Source organism: Marmota marmota, unplaced genomic scaffold (assembly GCF_001458135.2).
Source record: "Marmota marmota marmota unplaced genomic scaffold, marMar, whole genome shotgun sequence".
Lineage (NCBI taxonomy): Eukaryota > Metazoa > Chordata > Mammalia > Rodentia > Sciuridae > Marmota > Marmota marmota.
Window position 1 is genome coordinate 3,181,507 of NW_025999990.1, and position 16,844 is coordinate 3,198,350.

The 16,844-nt window shown below is 31.9% G+C and overlaps 1 protein-coding gene across 1 annotated transcript in view; it reads right to left on the reverse strand.

Moving 5' to 3' along the window:
- The window catches only part of Erbin (erbb2 interacting protein), a 128,789-nt gene that overhangs the window by 8,323 nt on the left and 103,622 nt on the right, over positions 1-16,844 (reverse strand). Inside the window, exons 13-16 of the mRNA XM_048806579.1 lie at positions 16,579-16,693; positions 14,515-14,698; positions 10,727-12,272; positions 2,540-2,683 (exon numbers count right to left, since the gene is read on the reverse strand). Of these exons, the coding sequence (XP_048662536.1) occupies positions 2,540-2,683; positions 10,727-12,272; positions 14,515-14,698; positions 16,579-16,693 (1,989 nt within the window). The remainder of the gene's footprint in view (positions 1-2,539; positions 2,684-10,726; positions 12,273-14,514; positions 14,699-16,578; positions 16,694-16,844) is intronic.

A 16,844-nucleotide genomic window follows, 5' to 3' on the forward strand; every position in this document is an offset into this window, starting at 1 on the left:
CCAAAGGCACATGGCAAGATGTTTGTTCTTATTATGTATGAAAATATTGTATGATATACATTGGTAATCTTTCTTTAGAAGACATATATGTGAAAGACAAATTCTATGTGATCTTTTTCCTTTTCATTTTATTTACAGTAATACCTAGCTTTTAACCATCTGAGCTACCTATCCATCCATCCATCAAGTGATTGATTGGTAGTACTAGGAATGGAACCTAGGGATACGCTACCACTAAGTTACATCCCCAGTCCTTTTAATTTTATTTATTTATTAAAAATTTATTTTTTGTAGTTATAAAAAAATTTATATGGGCAGCATGCCTTTATTTGTTTATATTTATGTGGTGCTAAGGATAGAATCCAGTGCCTCACACATGCTAGGCAAGTGCTTTGCCGCTAAGCCACAGCCTCAATATTTTTTTTTATTTTTTAAATAATTTTTAGTTATTAATGGACCTTTTTTAAAAAAATTTATTTATATGCAGTGCTGAGAATCAAACCCAGTGCATCCCAGATGCTAGGAAAGCACTCTACCACTGAGCCACATCCCCAGCACCCCTTTTTTATTATTTTGTTATTATTTTATTTTGAGACAGGATCTCACTAAATTGCCCAGGCTAGCCTCAAACTTATAATCCTCCTGCCTCAGACTCCCAGGTCACTGGGATTACAGGCATGCACCACCAAATGCAGTTAAATTTAGTTATTAATGAAAATAGTCTCAATTTTATGAGCAACTGAAATATACTGAGCACTAAAGAAATGATAAAAAAAATGAACTATTGTTCTTTTAACAGCACAGAACCACAGAGGATTTTTTCCCTAAATTATCATAATAAGCAGAATCAATAAACTTAGTCTGATAAAACCTGATTATCTTAATACTGCCACATATTCATGGCAATATTTTAAAAGTACTGATTTTGAGAAATGCTTTAAAAATCAATCAACTAGTTCTTATCTTCATATGCCAAAATAATGTTCATATTATAGTTTACTTGAGATAATTTTTAGAGAAAACTAGACCAAAATGACAATATCCTGAATATTTTTTATTATAAACATGTTGAAAAACAAGACATCTATATTTAAATTAATTCTAAACACAAGATATATTTTAGAAAACAAAAAAGATTGTGATAAACCACACTATTGTTAATTTCAAAATAGTATATTCCTAGCAACATAGAAATGTAAACTAACTATATTATGCTGAAAAAAATCTGAAATTTGCTTCATTATGATTTACTACAGAAAACATAAAATTAAGACTAAAATTTAGTCTTAAAACTATATCTGCCACAAATCCATCACATGCAGTTAGTTGCTAGTTCAAACCATGGCTTAGCATTTTTGGATGTGGTCTGATCTTATTTTGTGTACTTACACAGTACATACTTCATTTTCCTTCTCTATTCTTGTGACATTCTTTTATAATATATAATAACCAACTTAGCTAAAAGCATAAAGTTTAAACTGAAGTCTGAATGTACTATGCTTATCTACTCTTTATAATGACAAGCATATCATGAATGAAAAAGTAAATTCAACAGATTTGAAGGTTCTAAAAATAAGAAAAATAAGCACAAAATGTTATTGTGAAAGAATGTGAAAAGAATAATGTTTCAGATGACTATGAATAGCAAAGTATACCCCTGAGTTAATGAAAGTCACTGGTTTTTACCATCTGGACTCTGTTGGAATAAGATCAACAGTGATCACTCTTCTCTCACCCTTTCAAATTAGGAAATTTCAAAAAGACTGCTACTATCTTAATAGTATTGAAATCAAATGATGGCAGATGACAGAGGACAGGATAAGACTAGGTCAAGTGTAGCTACAGCAAAATGAGTTCAGGAAACTGCTCCTACTCTAGAACACGATAAAGCAAAGTCACAGATATGTTTAAGTGGGGAGGGTATACAGGGAACGCTCAAGAAAAAGTGAAAAACACAGAAGTAAGCAGGGTTAACATGAAAACAAAACTATGGGAATAGGCTAAGTAAGTGAAGAAAAACTTTTCTGGATAGAAGGAAACATTTATTCAGAGGCCCCACTTAATACTAAGTCATGAGAGTTGTCTTGTCCTTCTCTTTCTCTTCCATTTTTATGTCTTATACCTAACTTTAATAATAAACTTTCTTTTTCACTACTAAGGACTATAATGGGTGATAAAGGATTTGAATTTTGCCTTTTCAATGGAACTTATATATTCTCCAGCTTCACATTTAATCATTTTATGAGTTAACTTTGTGCACATACTTAGTAGCCAATTCTTAATTACAGGAGTTAAAATTATTCCTTTTATAAAAATAATCAAGAGCAGACTACATCATCAGTACATAACCAAAAATACTGAAGAGATAAAGACCAAAACAACTTTGGAAAGTTTTAGAACCAAGCCATGGAAGAACTCAAAGGATATCAAGACTTCTAACCCACATTAAGCTTTTTACTTTCCTAGAAACATTAAAACATTTAAAACTTTTTATTTCTCTTCTACGTGCTACAAGTACTGGTCTACTGTAGGTACTCACTCGAAAAATGTGCCCACCAGAACCTCTTCCGTCTGCAATACTCAAGGCAAGACTGCCTTGGCTGCCATGCAGATCCCTAGAGCTGCCATAGTGAGAACTGCTTACAGCAGTAAAATTGGAATTAAAGGACCTTGACAGCATGCTCTGAATAAAGAGGGGATAGATTTAACAGAGATTAGTACAGCATGCAAAATCCACAAGACATGTTATGTACATAGATTTATTTACAAGTATCCCCACTGATACCACAAAGAAATATCATGCAACACTGATTTTTTTCAGAGGCACTAAAAGAAATGGAGACTATTTACCACACATTTACATGACACCATACACACATAAAAGTAAATTACATGTAAATACAACCATTCACATTTTAAGCACTAAGGAAGAAAACAAACATATGGCTGCTTTTATTTAATAAAAGCTATTATTTCCTTTACTCATGACATATTATATATTTCAGAAAATAGAAGCTGATGACATACCCAGATGTATGTGTATCTATATGGTCCTTTCAGAAAATAGAAGCTGATGACATACCCAGATGTATGTGTATTTATACAGTCATTCATTAAATTTCTCTGTATAAGATTAATTTTATGAACATCCAATAATTTTAAGTCAAATACAGTCAATGGACTGCATTTTACAGTCCATTTCATTCTACAGAAATAATATAGGATTCCAGAAAGAAACAGATGTATTAAATTACCACATATATCTTTTTAGTTGTTTTGTGGATTCTAAAATAATGCTAAGAAAAAAACTAAATTTAATAGTCCAGACATGCATTTTCCCAAACCATTTCACCAAGGATAGAGATTTAGGCAGGCATTTTAGAGGTTCTATGAACATGTGATTAGAATGTGAATGCAAACTTCAAAGCACTGATTCAAAGTGTTGGAGGGTGAGAGAGGACCTCTATTCATTTATTTCCTGTGTGTGTGCACACGCGTGTGCGCGCATACACACACACACTTATAAAGGCAGAGTGGGTGATAAAACAAAGAAATAATTCATACATATACACATACATAAATAACACACTCTATTTGTTATGCACAGAGTTTTACTGTGTTCACTTGAGTGTCCTAACTGACCCTTTTAATGATATACAGATCTTGGAACAAAGTTTTTTATGTCATATCTCAACATGGACAACTGTAAATATTTCACATACTAATAAGGCTAACGCTCAAAATATGTCTGGTTTTGAAGTCAGGCTTGTGCCCAACTACATCCTGTCTCAACACATTGTACGGAGCCCAATTAAATGCTAGGCACAAACTTCTGGGCAATGTTGCTCATTATATGCTGATAGTTTTGAATGGAGGTAGGGGTATGGTTCAGTGGCAGCAAAGCCGTGAGTTTAATCCTTAGCCTCCCAAAAAACATAAACAAGTGAACATGGCATTTATCAAGTTGTGTTAACCATATCATGGTCTGGAGTGTATGCTTAATATCTAAAGTTTTTATGTAGGATGAATTATTAGCAAATGCTGACATCTATAATAATTCAACTTTGAAATAAAAAATTTTATTTCTTTTCAAATTAATTCAGTTTTGAGATTTCTACGGTGATATATATTTTATGTTTGGATTCCAGGTAAACAGAAAAAGGGATAACTATTAAAAGGTTTAAAACCCAGTTAAAACTTCAATAAATCACTTATTATTGCTAAACTCCCAACTGTGCAAAATAGCAAACTTTAATTTGGGGATTTACAAGGTACAGCCAGCATTGTGAAATACCCTGGGAAAAATTTTAAACACCGGCTCTGCCTTTAGAAGTAAGTGTGTGTGTGTGTGTGTGTGTGCGCGTGTGCGCGCGCTGCGCACGCAGGAAATGAATGAATAGAGGTCCTCTCTCTCCTTCCAACACTTTGAATCAATGCTTTGAAGTTTGCAGTTCACATCCTGCTGCTATACAAGTAGCTAATTAGTAATATATTATGTAGTAGTTCCAATATGCTTATGCTGCCCATACATTACACGTATGATTACATGTATGGTACATTATATGTATGTGTATACATTATATAATGGTAACATTAATGATTTTCACATTTAATGAATGAGAACAGTCATTTCCATTCAAGCCTGAATTCAAAACCAGACATATTTTGAGCGTTAGCCTTATTAGTATGTGAAATATTTACAGTTGTCCATGTTGAGATATGATATAAAAAACTTTGTTCCAAGATCTGTATATCATTAAAAGGGTCAATTATGTCACTCAATGAGAATAATGAATGAGAACAAGAAAGAGGAAAATTACAGAATAATTTTTTACAATGTTTTTGAACATATGAAAAGAAACCATGTCTAATCTAAAATAATTTTTTTCACTATATGTATTATTTAAATTATGCTTCAGTTTTAAGAATTCTAGATTATTCTTATTGAGTAAAATGATTTTTGAAAGGATGATGGCAGAACAAAAGCAAATAACTCAGATAAATAAAAAGAACATAAGAACATCACAAAGTGGTCAAAATTAATCTGAAATCCTTCATAACTTATAAGATACATGGTTTTATTTATAGAACCCATATATTAAAGTTTGAGAACCACTGATATAAATTAAAGGAGGAACAAAGATAAAAGCTATATATAAATATTTGGCTATATACCACTCTGCCCTTAAAATGATAAAAATTCCTGCCAGCTAACAACAGGGAAAGATGTTGGAGAAGTCTTGTGTGTGTACATATCATAAAATTCAGATGGACTGTTTTCAGAATAATAAAAGTGCCCAGCATCATTAGCAATTTAAACTTACTTAAAATAATATATTTATCTTTTCAGTATCTCTTAGAGAAAAACTCACATGAGAATATGCTTTGTATCTCAAATTTGCATCACTTAACCTAATTTCATACCGTGTTCCAAGCTTAGATACACAACCATCACATCAAATACAAAATATTCAAAAGCAAGAAATTACTTTTTGCCATATTTTCATACTACACCACACTGCACTAAGAATACCTATCTCCTAATTTCCAGAGTTTTTAAAAAAATAAATATTTTTCAGTTGTAGATGGACATGATACCTTTATTTTATTTAGTTTTTTTTTTTTTTAATGTGGTGCTGGGAATCAAACCCAGTGCCTCACATGTGTTAGGCGAGCACTCTGCGGATAAGCCACAATTCCGGCCTATAATTTCCAGTATTTTAAAAAAATGTTGACAACCAAATATACCAAACCAGAAACTTGGCTACTTCTTGAATCCTATCTCTCATCCAATCCCTAAAACAAAATAACTGTTGTCAAAGTGTTAGATTCATCTCCATTTCAGTCACAATCCTAGCCCAGGTTTTAATCATTTAGCTGCTTTATTATTGAAACTGTTTTCCAAAACAGTTTCAATAATATCCATTCATCCTGAACATTTTTGTCTGAGATATCCTAAAATAACTCTTTTATTATTATCAGTCTTTAGTTTAGAACATTAAGTAGTTCTCCTGGACTTTCAAAATTGTTTTACTTTCCTCCATATAACACATATCATTTTGAAAAAATTACTTAAATATTCTGTGCTTCAATTTCTTTACTACAAAATGTGATAATAAAGATACCTCAGGGCCAGGGTTGTGGCTCAGTGGTGGAGTGCTTGCCTAGCAAGCATGAGGCACTGGGTTCAATCCCTGGCACCACATAAAAATAAACAAATAAAATAAAGGTATTGTGGTGGGGGTGGGGGGAAGATACCTCATAGGTCTTGCATGAAAATTTAGAAATATTTGTGCAGAAGGATAATTATACAATGGTGCTTCCTGGCATTTTGGAAGTCCTAAATAAATTTAACTGTTATAAGGACCATCTACGTCCATAATCTGACCTAAATTTTATTATCAAAATTTCTCAAAATAAATCATTAACTCAACCAGGTTAAAGATCTGTTTTTCCCTGCTATCAGCATTCCTTCCTGATAAATCCTTAGCCCTAACCTATTAATCTTACTCCAACGTATCAATTTTTTACCTGTGTTTCAAAAAATAGAGTTTTCCTTGAATAGGCTTATATTCTATGATTACTCTGACATGCATCGTTAGTTTATATTTATCCTTAGATTTAAAATTAAAACCAAAATTAAAAAAAATTTTAGTTGTAGACAGATACAATACCTTTATTTTATTCATTTATTTTTATATGGTATTGAGGATCGAACCCAGTGCCTCACATGTGCCAGACCACTGAGCCACAACCCCAGCCCTAAAATTAAAACAAAACTTAAAATTACTTTTAAAATTTAAAATCTCCACATTGGGCACAGTAGCATACATACATAGTTTCAGCTACTTGGGAGGATAAGGCAGAAGAATTGGCTGAGCCCAGGAGCTCAGGTCCAGCCTGTGCAAAGTAGTGAGACCTCCATCTCAAAACAAAAAAGCTGCTACATTGTGTACAGAGAAATGAAAAGTTGTGCTGTAATTGTGTACAATGAATCAAAATGCATTCTGCTGTCATATATACTTAATTATAATTAATTAATTTAAAAAAATCCGGACGTGGTGGCACAGTCTGTAATCCCAGTGGCTCAGGAGGCTGAGGAAGGAGGAATCCAAATTCAAGGCCAGCTTTAGCAATTTAGCAAGGCTTACAGTAACTTAGTTAGACTCTGTCTTAAAATATAAAAAGGAAAAAAAAAAAAAAAAAATATAAAAAGGACTGAGGATGTAGTTCAGTGGCTAAGTGCCCCTGGGTTCAATCCCTAGTACCAAAAAAAAAAAAAGAGTCCACAAATCTCATCATTGATAATTACCATTAATACATTAGCATTTCACTTTATGAACTATATTTCCTATAAAATATTTTTTTCTGAACAAGATATAACTAATAATAAAGTTAGGAAAAAACATTGAATTTCTTTAAAAAATTCTATTTTTGCTAGAGTCTTATATATGTGTATATGAATAAATATATAGCTTCACAAAGTATCACTATTGATGTTTTATTATTGTTTTCCTGTCATATAAGTATGTGACAGAAATATTTTTCAAGATTGTCATCCTTGACAGATGGGTTAAATTTACAAGCTAAATACATATAGATACTAATTTTCGGAAAAGGCCTTTATCTTTGATATAAGAAATCTATTCATATTAAATTAGGAACTATCTTTAAAAATTTTTTTAAAATAATTGTTTAACACCATAAAATAACTTATTTTACTATAAAGTATTTTGATGTTTAATAAAAATATTAATTTTAAGTTGTCTAATCTTTATATTTTAGATGATTGGTGAGGATGAGGATGACAGTAATAAATACTATCACTTATATATACACTTATTGTTTTTGAGTGGTTTTATGTATTAACTTTTGGTGGGGGCAGTGCTGGGAATTGAACCCAGGGCCTTGTGCATGCTAAGGATGTGCTCTATAACAGTGCTACACTTCTAGCCCTCATTTAATGTTTAAACAATCCTAGCATAGCTCTGTTTATTGTGCCTATTTTATAGATGAAGCAACTGAGGAAGGAAAATCAAAGTTACTTGTACAATGAACATACTATACATTAGAGACAAGTTTCTGAACAGTTAAGTTATTCTGTCAAAATGCTATATCATATAGTAGTTCTTATTATTTTTTACTTAAAAAGTCAGAGTGGTCACACATTTATTTTCTGGTAAATTCTTTAAAAATATGGTTTATTAAATATAAGAATACTTTTTTATAATATATCTGAAGACAAAACTTTCATACATGTTAAAGTAAAAACAGACTCTCATTTGAATACTTTTTAAAATCAGAAAGAAACAAAGAAAACATTTAAGACAGACATGGAGGGGCTGAGATTATGGCTCAGCGGTAGAGCGCTCGCCTCACACCTGCAAGGCCCTGGGTTTGATCCTCAGCACCACATATAAATAAATAAAATAAAGTTATTGTGTCCAACTACAACTACAAAAAATAAATATTAAAAAAAAAAGACATGGAGAGGGCTGGGCAAAAACTCGGTGGCAGAGTGCTTGCCTTGCATGCATGAGGCCCTGGGTTTTATCCCTAGCACCGCAAAAAAGAAAAAACAAACAAAACACAAAGACACCTAGAAAGAACACACACCCTAGAAAGAATGCAGCTGAACTACAACAGTACTAGCAGCAACATACTTTTGGTATATGCTGGAAAAGAATCCCAACCCATGAGCTAGAATATACCACTCACTAGTCAACTGGTAGTCTGGAAGGTGGGTGTCCAGGTAAGTATATAAGGGGAAGAATACTCCTCTTATCTTCCAAGTATGATCTATGCATCCTTAGAAGTGGAGTTAGAATGTCAGGTGTGGAATTTATATTCAGTCTGCCCTGTTTCTTTTCTCACAAGTCTTATCTTAGTTTCACCGATTTTTATGTCTAAGGACACAACTAGAAAACTACTGTCATTCACTCTCCAAGAAACTGCACAGCAAATTTCTAAATATGTATTTTATGCAATGGAAAAAAAAAAGCTAAGAGGCACAATGAACTTGCTTCCTATTTATTGAAGACCAGACACATCACTCAGACAGGAAAGTGGGAGAATAAGCCCTCTAGAAGTAAACTACACAGAATATAATAACCAAATTCCTTTCTTCCTCCAAGTCCACTCCTCATCTTTGTCTAATAATAGTGCCATTCCCCCAAAAATAGTTATTTAAGACATATATTTGAAGCTATATCCCTTTTCTTCAATCACTGATTATAGAAACAGTAAATGAGAAGTAAACTTCTTAAAGTCAATTTCAGAGCCATCTCTTGAATTTGTTCCCTTGTCTCAATTCAATTGATAACAGTTCACATTTCATTTCTTAAGTGGATCACCAAATGGCCTTTATAACTGAACCTGGCTATAGCCTTCTTCCTCCTAAAATCTACTTCCACACTGCCACCAGAAGATTATTTATAAAACAGAGTTATATTACTCCTATCCTTTTGTTAAGAAAATTCCAAATTCCAAAAAAGCGCACAAGTTCAAACAGCCTCAATAATATGTGTAGACTTACAGCTGAAACAAAACTGGCAGGTGACAATGAAGTCACTACAGCTTATAGTTGTTCAGCTATTCAAAGTTGAGAAAACCTTACTGCAAAGAGTTAAAAATTATATTCTGTGACTTAATATGAACTGATATAAAGTACTAACCATATTCTAGGCATTTATTTCTCAAAACATTTAAGGATTTTAAAAATATAATGGCTGAGACTATATAGTTCAGTTATATTTAAAAACATTATATATTTAATAAACAGGAAATATAATTCTTGGATAAAATCCAATGAGATATAGAAACCTAAATCTTTTTTTTTTTTAAAGTAATTTTAGTGTAGATGGCCACAGTACCTTTAATTAATTTATTTATTTATTTTATGGTGCTGCGGATCAAACCCAGAGCTTCATGCACACTACACAAGCGCTCTACCACACAACCCCAGCCCATAAACCTAAATCTTAAGAAATATGCCTTATGCAGTTGGGCCACATACCATGGCACTTATAATGATTTTATAGAATAATTTTATTTCTTTAATTTTTAACTGTTTTCAAAAGGCAAAGATCTACATATAAAAGTCTAAACTGAACAAGAGCATTATTTTATCAACTATTTCCAAGGCACACTGGAGCCATAGAAAGACTCAAACTAAGTTTAAGAAGGTCAGAAATGCAGTTGAGAAAAGTCAAGACTAAATGCCATGCCATAAGTCATCTGTGTCAATGACAATGTTAGATGAAATATTTACATTTGCAAATGCATCTCCTGTTATTTTGTTAACTATATAGTGAACTGATATTTTTTCAAAACATTTACATAATCAACACTTATTAGTAATGAGCAGGAGGTCAGAAAATGCTAAAGAGAAATACACATGTATTATTTCTAATAAATGTGTACAATCTGAAAGAGAAAAACACATATATATATATATATATATATATATATATATATATATAGTAATATATGGACATTAGAATCACTGGGGAGTAAGAGATAAGAAAAAAGCTTACACTATCATCTCAACTGTCCTAAGTTTAAACTTGAAACTCTGTTCTCAGTATCAGGGAAAAATTCCTAGAATGTAAGTAGATAATCAGTAATTCAGAGTATTTTGTTTCACTTTGACTAAAAGACAAAGAATACCAAGCATTTTTAAGGAAAATAAGTTCATAAAGAGAATAAAAAACCCAAGTTCAATTACCTTTTCTAACTTTTTGGCCTCAATGTGTCGAAGTACTTGTTCTCGCCAATCATGAGGAACTTTACTTTTTCCTGGAGGATCTAATAAAGAATGCTCAGAACTGACCCTTGCATTTGGTCTTTTTGAAGGACTAGTCCGTGAATAATTGAAATCACTGACAGACATAGTTCTTTCTGGTATTTCATTAATAGAGGGTCGAGCACTCTGAGGTCTTGATGCATTTGGACCATCGATGCTGTATGTTCGTGCAGAAAGAGGTCTCTGTGACCCTGACATCATTGGAGGAGTTCTTCCTGCTGAATGTAACTCTCTGTATGATAAATAATCTCCTTCAGGAATTTGGCCACGTCTTGTGGAACCTGGATCACCAAGATTTACAGAGGCTGTTGAAGACACACTACTTTGTCGCTGAATTGTAGTTCGAGTTACTGAAGGAACAAGTCGGTCATTTGATGAGATGGCCCACATTTCTCCATGTCTTGTTGGGCCAAGTCTCTGATGTAAATGGTATGCAGTATTAGCTCTAACATTGTTATGGTTAGAGAAATTCATATTAGCAGAATGTCTAGCATAGCTGTGATTTTCTGTGCTCTCTGATCTTGGAAGGCGCTGAGAAGGAAAACTGACAGTGTCTATTTGGGGACTTTGTTTGGAGTGCCACAAAGTGTCTTTGACTGGAGCATTACTACTGTATTGAATATTATATTGTGGAGGACCATATATCTGAGGTGTAGATTGTGGGTCACTTGTGGGGGCTCTAATTATATCTGGTTCCTCAGGATTATGATTTGAATCAAACTTGAAAAGTGCCTTTGTCCCTGATATTAAATCAGAAGATGAAGAAGAACCAGTAAATACTTGCAATGGTTGATCATACAATAATGTAGCAGACTTGCTTCTGACTATATTTTTTCCATCAATACCAGATGTGATTTTAACTGTTGCACTTGGCTGCTGAGGTCCATTATCACTAAGAATGTCATAAATTTTTAAACCTCCAGTGTCCATATTAGTTATACTGTGAGATTTTACAACAGATCCTATTGAACCTCTTCTCTGAGGGGAGAGATCTTCAGTGCTTTTGGAAACACCAGTGTCTACAGAAGAACTGGTATCTTGTGGTTCAGTCCTACTAGGAGACTGTGGAGTTTCTTCAGAATGTCCATTTACCTTATTTATGGATTCCAGATTAGGATACTTGTTTCCATTTTCTAAATGTTCAGCTTCTCTTTTAGAATTAATGCTTAAAAAGCTTGATCCAAGTACTATATCCTGTGTCTTTGATCTTTCCATAATCTCTGGTTGAAATGTATCATTAGTCACAAGTTTATTAAGATTCATGTTGATATGGTCTAATTTGTGAGATTCATCAGATGTAGCTGTTGAATCAACACTTTTCTCAATTAGAACTAATCGCTCTTCAATATTCAAATCATATTCAGGTAAGTTAAAATCTTTTTTATCATGAACCTTGAATTTTTCCCCTGGTGAATTGTTTAAAAGATCTCCATTTTGCAAAAGGCTGTTAAAGTTTTCATCTTCTTGCCTAAAATACAGATAGTTTTTTGAAAAAAAAAAATAAAATAAAATCAAGTTTTCTTGGTCATGAGGGAACCACTAATAACTATTTTATGTATAGGTAACACAAGTTAAAATAAGTTGATAGAGTCATAAATGAAAAGCATTTATTATTAAGCTTGTAATTTTGAAATATTACCTTAACTATATGATATATACATGTATCAAAACATCACTTAACCCCTTAACTTGGACAATTTTCAGGTTTTTATAAATTAGTTAAAATTAAATTTAAATGAAAAATATTAGCTTAAGTCAAGTGACATAGATTTAAATTGGAGACAAGTAAAATATCACTAAAACTCTAATATCAAGATTAATTTTCATCAATATGCTCAAATTTTCCACAAAATAGTTTAATGTACCCAAACTATGAACAAAAGTGGAATTATGTATCCCATTCTGATCCTCATTGTAATGTGAAATGCTTGAGGATTGGCAGAATATGGAAAAAGACAATAACCTTAGTAGTGATGTAAAGAATACAGGATATTTTTATGGGTAATTCTGAAGCCTTACATTATTAATCATACTTATTAACTAAGTAGCTATTATTAAATTTAAATATACAAATAAGGAAATTATACAAAGTAAAGAACTAAAGTCACTCAAAGATCTGCATTAAAAATAAGCAAAAAGGATCAAAAGAGAAACTAAATCTAATCACTATTCTAAGTGACTACATTGGGCTGGGGATACAGCTCATTTGGTAGAGTGCTTGCCTCACATGCACAAGGCCCTGGGTTCAATCTCCAGCACCACACACACACACACACACACACACATAAAAACAAAACAAAACAAAACAAAAAAACTGGCAAATCTTACTGTATGTTAATTGTACCTCTAAGTGACTATGTTGTACCTGTCAAATATTTTACAAAAGTGCCATCCAGAATTATGGAAAACATGTTATTTCTACTTGGTGGTACACAAACACATTGGTGTATTCAAGTTATGTTTCTACAAATATTCTTTAATATTGTTTTCTCCAGTAAACAAAAGATAACATTTAGTATTAGAAATACAGTACAAATAGAAATACAGTACAAATAGTTATCGGTATATTCCTTGCTTAAACCTTACTTCATTACATAAAAAATATGATTAGTAAAATTTTTATTAAAAAATTAATCATTATCTCTTAAAAATTTTTTTTAGTTGTAGGCACACACAATAAATTTATTTTATTTATTTATTTTTATGTGGTGCTGGGGATCAAACCCAGTGCCTCACATGTGCTAGGCAAGTGTTCTACCACTGAGCTACAGCCCCAGGGCCTTCCATCATTACCATCTAAGAGATTATAAAATTGTTTTTTTAAAACATGAGGTCATAACCTAAAATTCAGAGAACACATTCAAATGATAATAATTATAATTACAAAATATCTAAATTCAGAAAATTTGTCTTCTTTTTAAAATAGACATAAATTTTACTTAAATATGCCTAGAATTTAAGAACAATTTAATTCTAAATGATCATTGAAAATATCTGTACAACCAGCTTTTGTTTCACCTACTGCCCAAATCTTTCTCTCAAGCAAACTCCACCTGCAAGACTGACACTGAGATCAAAAGACGTAAGTTTTTATTTTTCTGTTTTTGTTTGTTTTTAAAATTTTTTTAAATTAGAGTTTTATGGTAATACATAGTAGTTGGGTTCATGACAACAAACTCATACATGCATGGAAATCAATTTCAGTTTTTGTTTTGAAGACAAATTTCTTAAGAGCTTAAATAATACAATTAGTTTTAAACTTGTGTCAAATTCCAGGATACTAGAATTAAATTAATGTTTATATTTCTCAGAGGGTATGCTGTGCAAAAATTAAGTCTAGACCAAATACACAGCACCAATCAAGAGGATCTAAATGAACCCTTCAATAGCATCTCCCTGCATTTCTAAGTACAAAAATAACGCTTTGAGCTTGAATGATTCCAAATAGGCTGTTTAGGCTATAATATCTAAAAATACTGTAGAAATGTTAAAAGAAGAGATAGAGAATCTATCTTGTTTTTGTTCCCCACTTAAAATACTGCTTTCAAATTGAAATGTATAAAAATGATATAGATAATAAGCTATAAAATGGAGGAAGAAAACATACTGCTAGAATCACTTCTATAATATTTGTGAAACTCTTTGTTTTAGTCATGTATTTATTTATTGTATAAATAAATAAATAAACAAATTTGTAAATGTTCACAAACCTGATTTTCGAACTAATATCAATATGAGTTTGTTTCACTGGAGAGCACAGTGAAGTGTCTTGACTACTATCAGTATTAAGAGAAACTGAATCAGACATCCGAGATGGAGAAGAACAATTGCTGTTATTTTGATTGCTATTGTGTGTAACTTCATCTGATAAAGAATCTGTATCCTTCATATCATCTGAAACAAACAAAAAATTTAAGATCACTGATAAATTCACCAAGATTTTGTGGGAAATGCTTTTCAGTGATGACAAATGGTAATTACATTGTCCTGCTTCCACAGATGAGGTAATATATAATACAGATAAGAAGATAACCAGAGGCACCCCTGAAAATACACTCCTAAATACACAGAAAGATTAAAGAATTTCAAGATCATGATACTTTTTTTTTGGTACTGAGGACTGAACCCAGAAGTTCTTTATCACTACTATATCCAGCTATCTCCCAACCCTTTTTAGTTTTTATTTTGAGACAGGGCCTTGCTAAATTGCTGAGGCTGGTCTCCAATTTACAATCCACCTGACTTGGTCTCTCCCAAGTTGCTGGGATTACAGGAGATGCCACCTCGCCTGGCTCATGATACTGTTTTTAATGTAATCAAAGTAAGGGCTTCCCAAAATTTGATTTAGTTTACTGACACAATGTATGGTTTTTAAAGATCTCAATTAATTATAGTGAATACACATTCTAGCCATTTATAATTCTGAAAATCCAAAACCAAAGATAGTTTTTAGTTTACATTTCTAACCTTAATTGGATAAGAAATTATCTCATAAATATGTGATTTTTTTTCTATATATGGTGATAATAGAAAGGAATAATGTAAGCAAGCCACAAACACACAACAAGCAAATCAAAGAATTTTCAAAGGTCAACTCTCTTATTTCTAATTGTTTTTACAGCATTTCACAGAATTGTTTATGAATGACAACCTGTCAATGTTAGATAATTCTTTACCAATTATATTAAACAGAATGTATCTGTTCATTCTCTTATTATAGACACGTAGTACAAAGTAGAGCTTTTAAAAAGTAATTGAAAAAAGATATTTTAAAACTACCTCAATTTTAGCCAAGTCATGGAAAAAGTGTTTGTAGACATATTCATAGATGATCATTTGAAATTAAGAGTATTTTTGCTGTTCTCAGATCTGAGAAACGTAGCTCAAGTAGTCTTATAATCTCAACCTCAAAGTTTTTGAGTACTGGATTCTTAATTTCTAAAATACTATTAAAGTAGATGGTTTTTAAAGTACTTTCCTAGATATACAGCTATTATTTTTCTTTCTTATGGGGTTATCATGATTCTTAGATAATATTATGTAAAATATTTAGCCTAATACTTAAACAACTAGTAAGTGAAGTGCTCAAGAAATACTAGGAATCACCACCACAATCATTATAAACCCAAGGTATACCTTGATAATAAGTATCACAAAAACAAAATGCTGGACAAACATTTGGTAAATAGCATAAAGATAATAAGACAGTGGTGGCAATGGATGAGTGAAGAAAGAGAGATATCCATTAAGATCCATTTCATTTCTAAGACTCTGAAATTCAGTTACATAAACAAATCGATGGCAGGATTGGGGGGAGGAATTTAAAAATTTTTCTAGATATATAACATTAATAATGAGCATCTACTATGTATCAAGTACTGTGCTACATACGAATACGTTATATAATCCAGGCATTTGACACAAAATCCTTCATCAGTCCCACTGCATATCAAAACAGATATATACATATGGATAAAATTAAATAACCCAAGGATCATCTAGCAGGTTAAGTAGTAGAGATGGAATTATAACTTAGGTTTCTCTGCCTGTAGAGTCCATGCCCTTGTAAGTATATTTGCATGAAAAGAGAGAAAAAAATCTATTAAGAAAAAACTTGGTAGATTTTTTTTCAGGAGGAGAACTTTTTAGAAGGCATGTTTAAAATTGTGTTTCTAAAATATGCTTTAAATAAGAGAACATTAAGTGAAATCTATCTTTAAAAATCCATAAATTTTATTCAGGCCATTTCTAAGTGCTTTCCTTCAGTATCTAACCTTTTTTGTTATTACTAAGTGCTACGACTTTTGGCTGGTTAATAGAGGTTTCAATTAATGGTGGTCGCATCTCTGCCATTTTCATCTCTTCATCAGAAGACAGTTCTTCAGATTCCTAGTTTAAAGAAAAAAAGGGAAATATTTATGAAAGTTATGTTTTGAATTCTTTAAGTGAAATGTTATATCATAAAAACATCAGAAGGAAAACAAAGAATATTAAGAATATGCATGAGAACATTTTTTTTTTTTTTTTTTTACTGGGGATT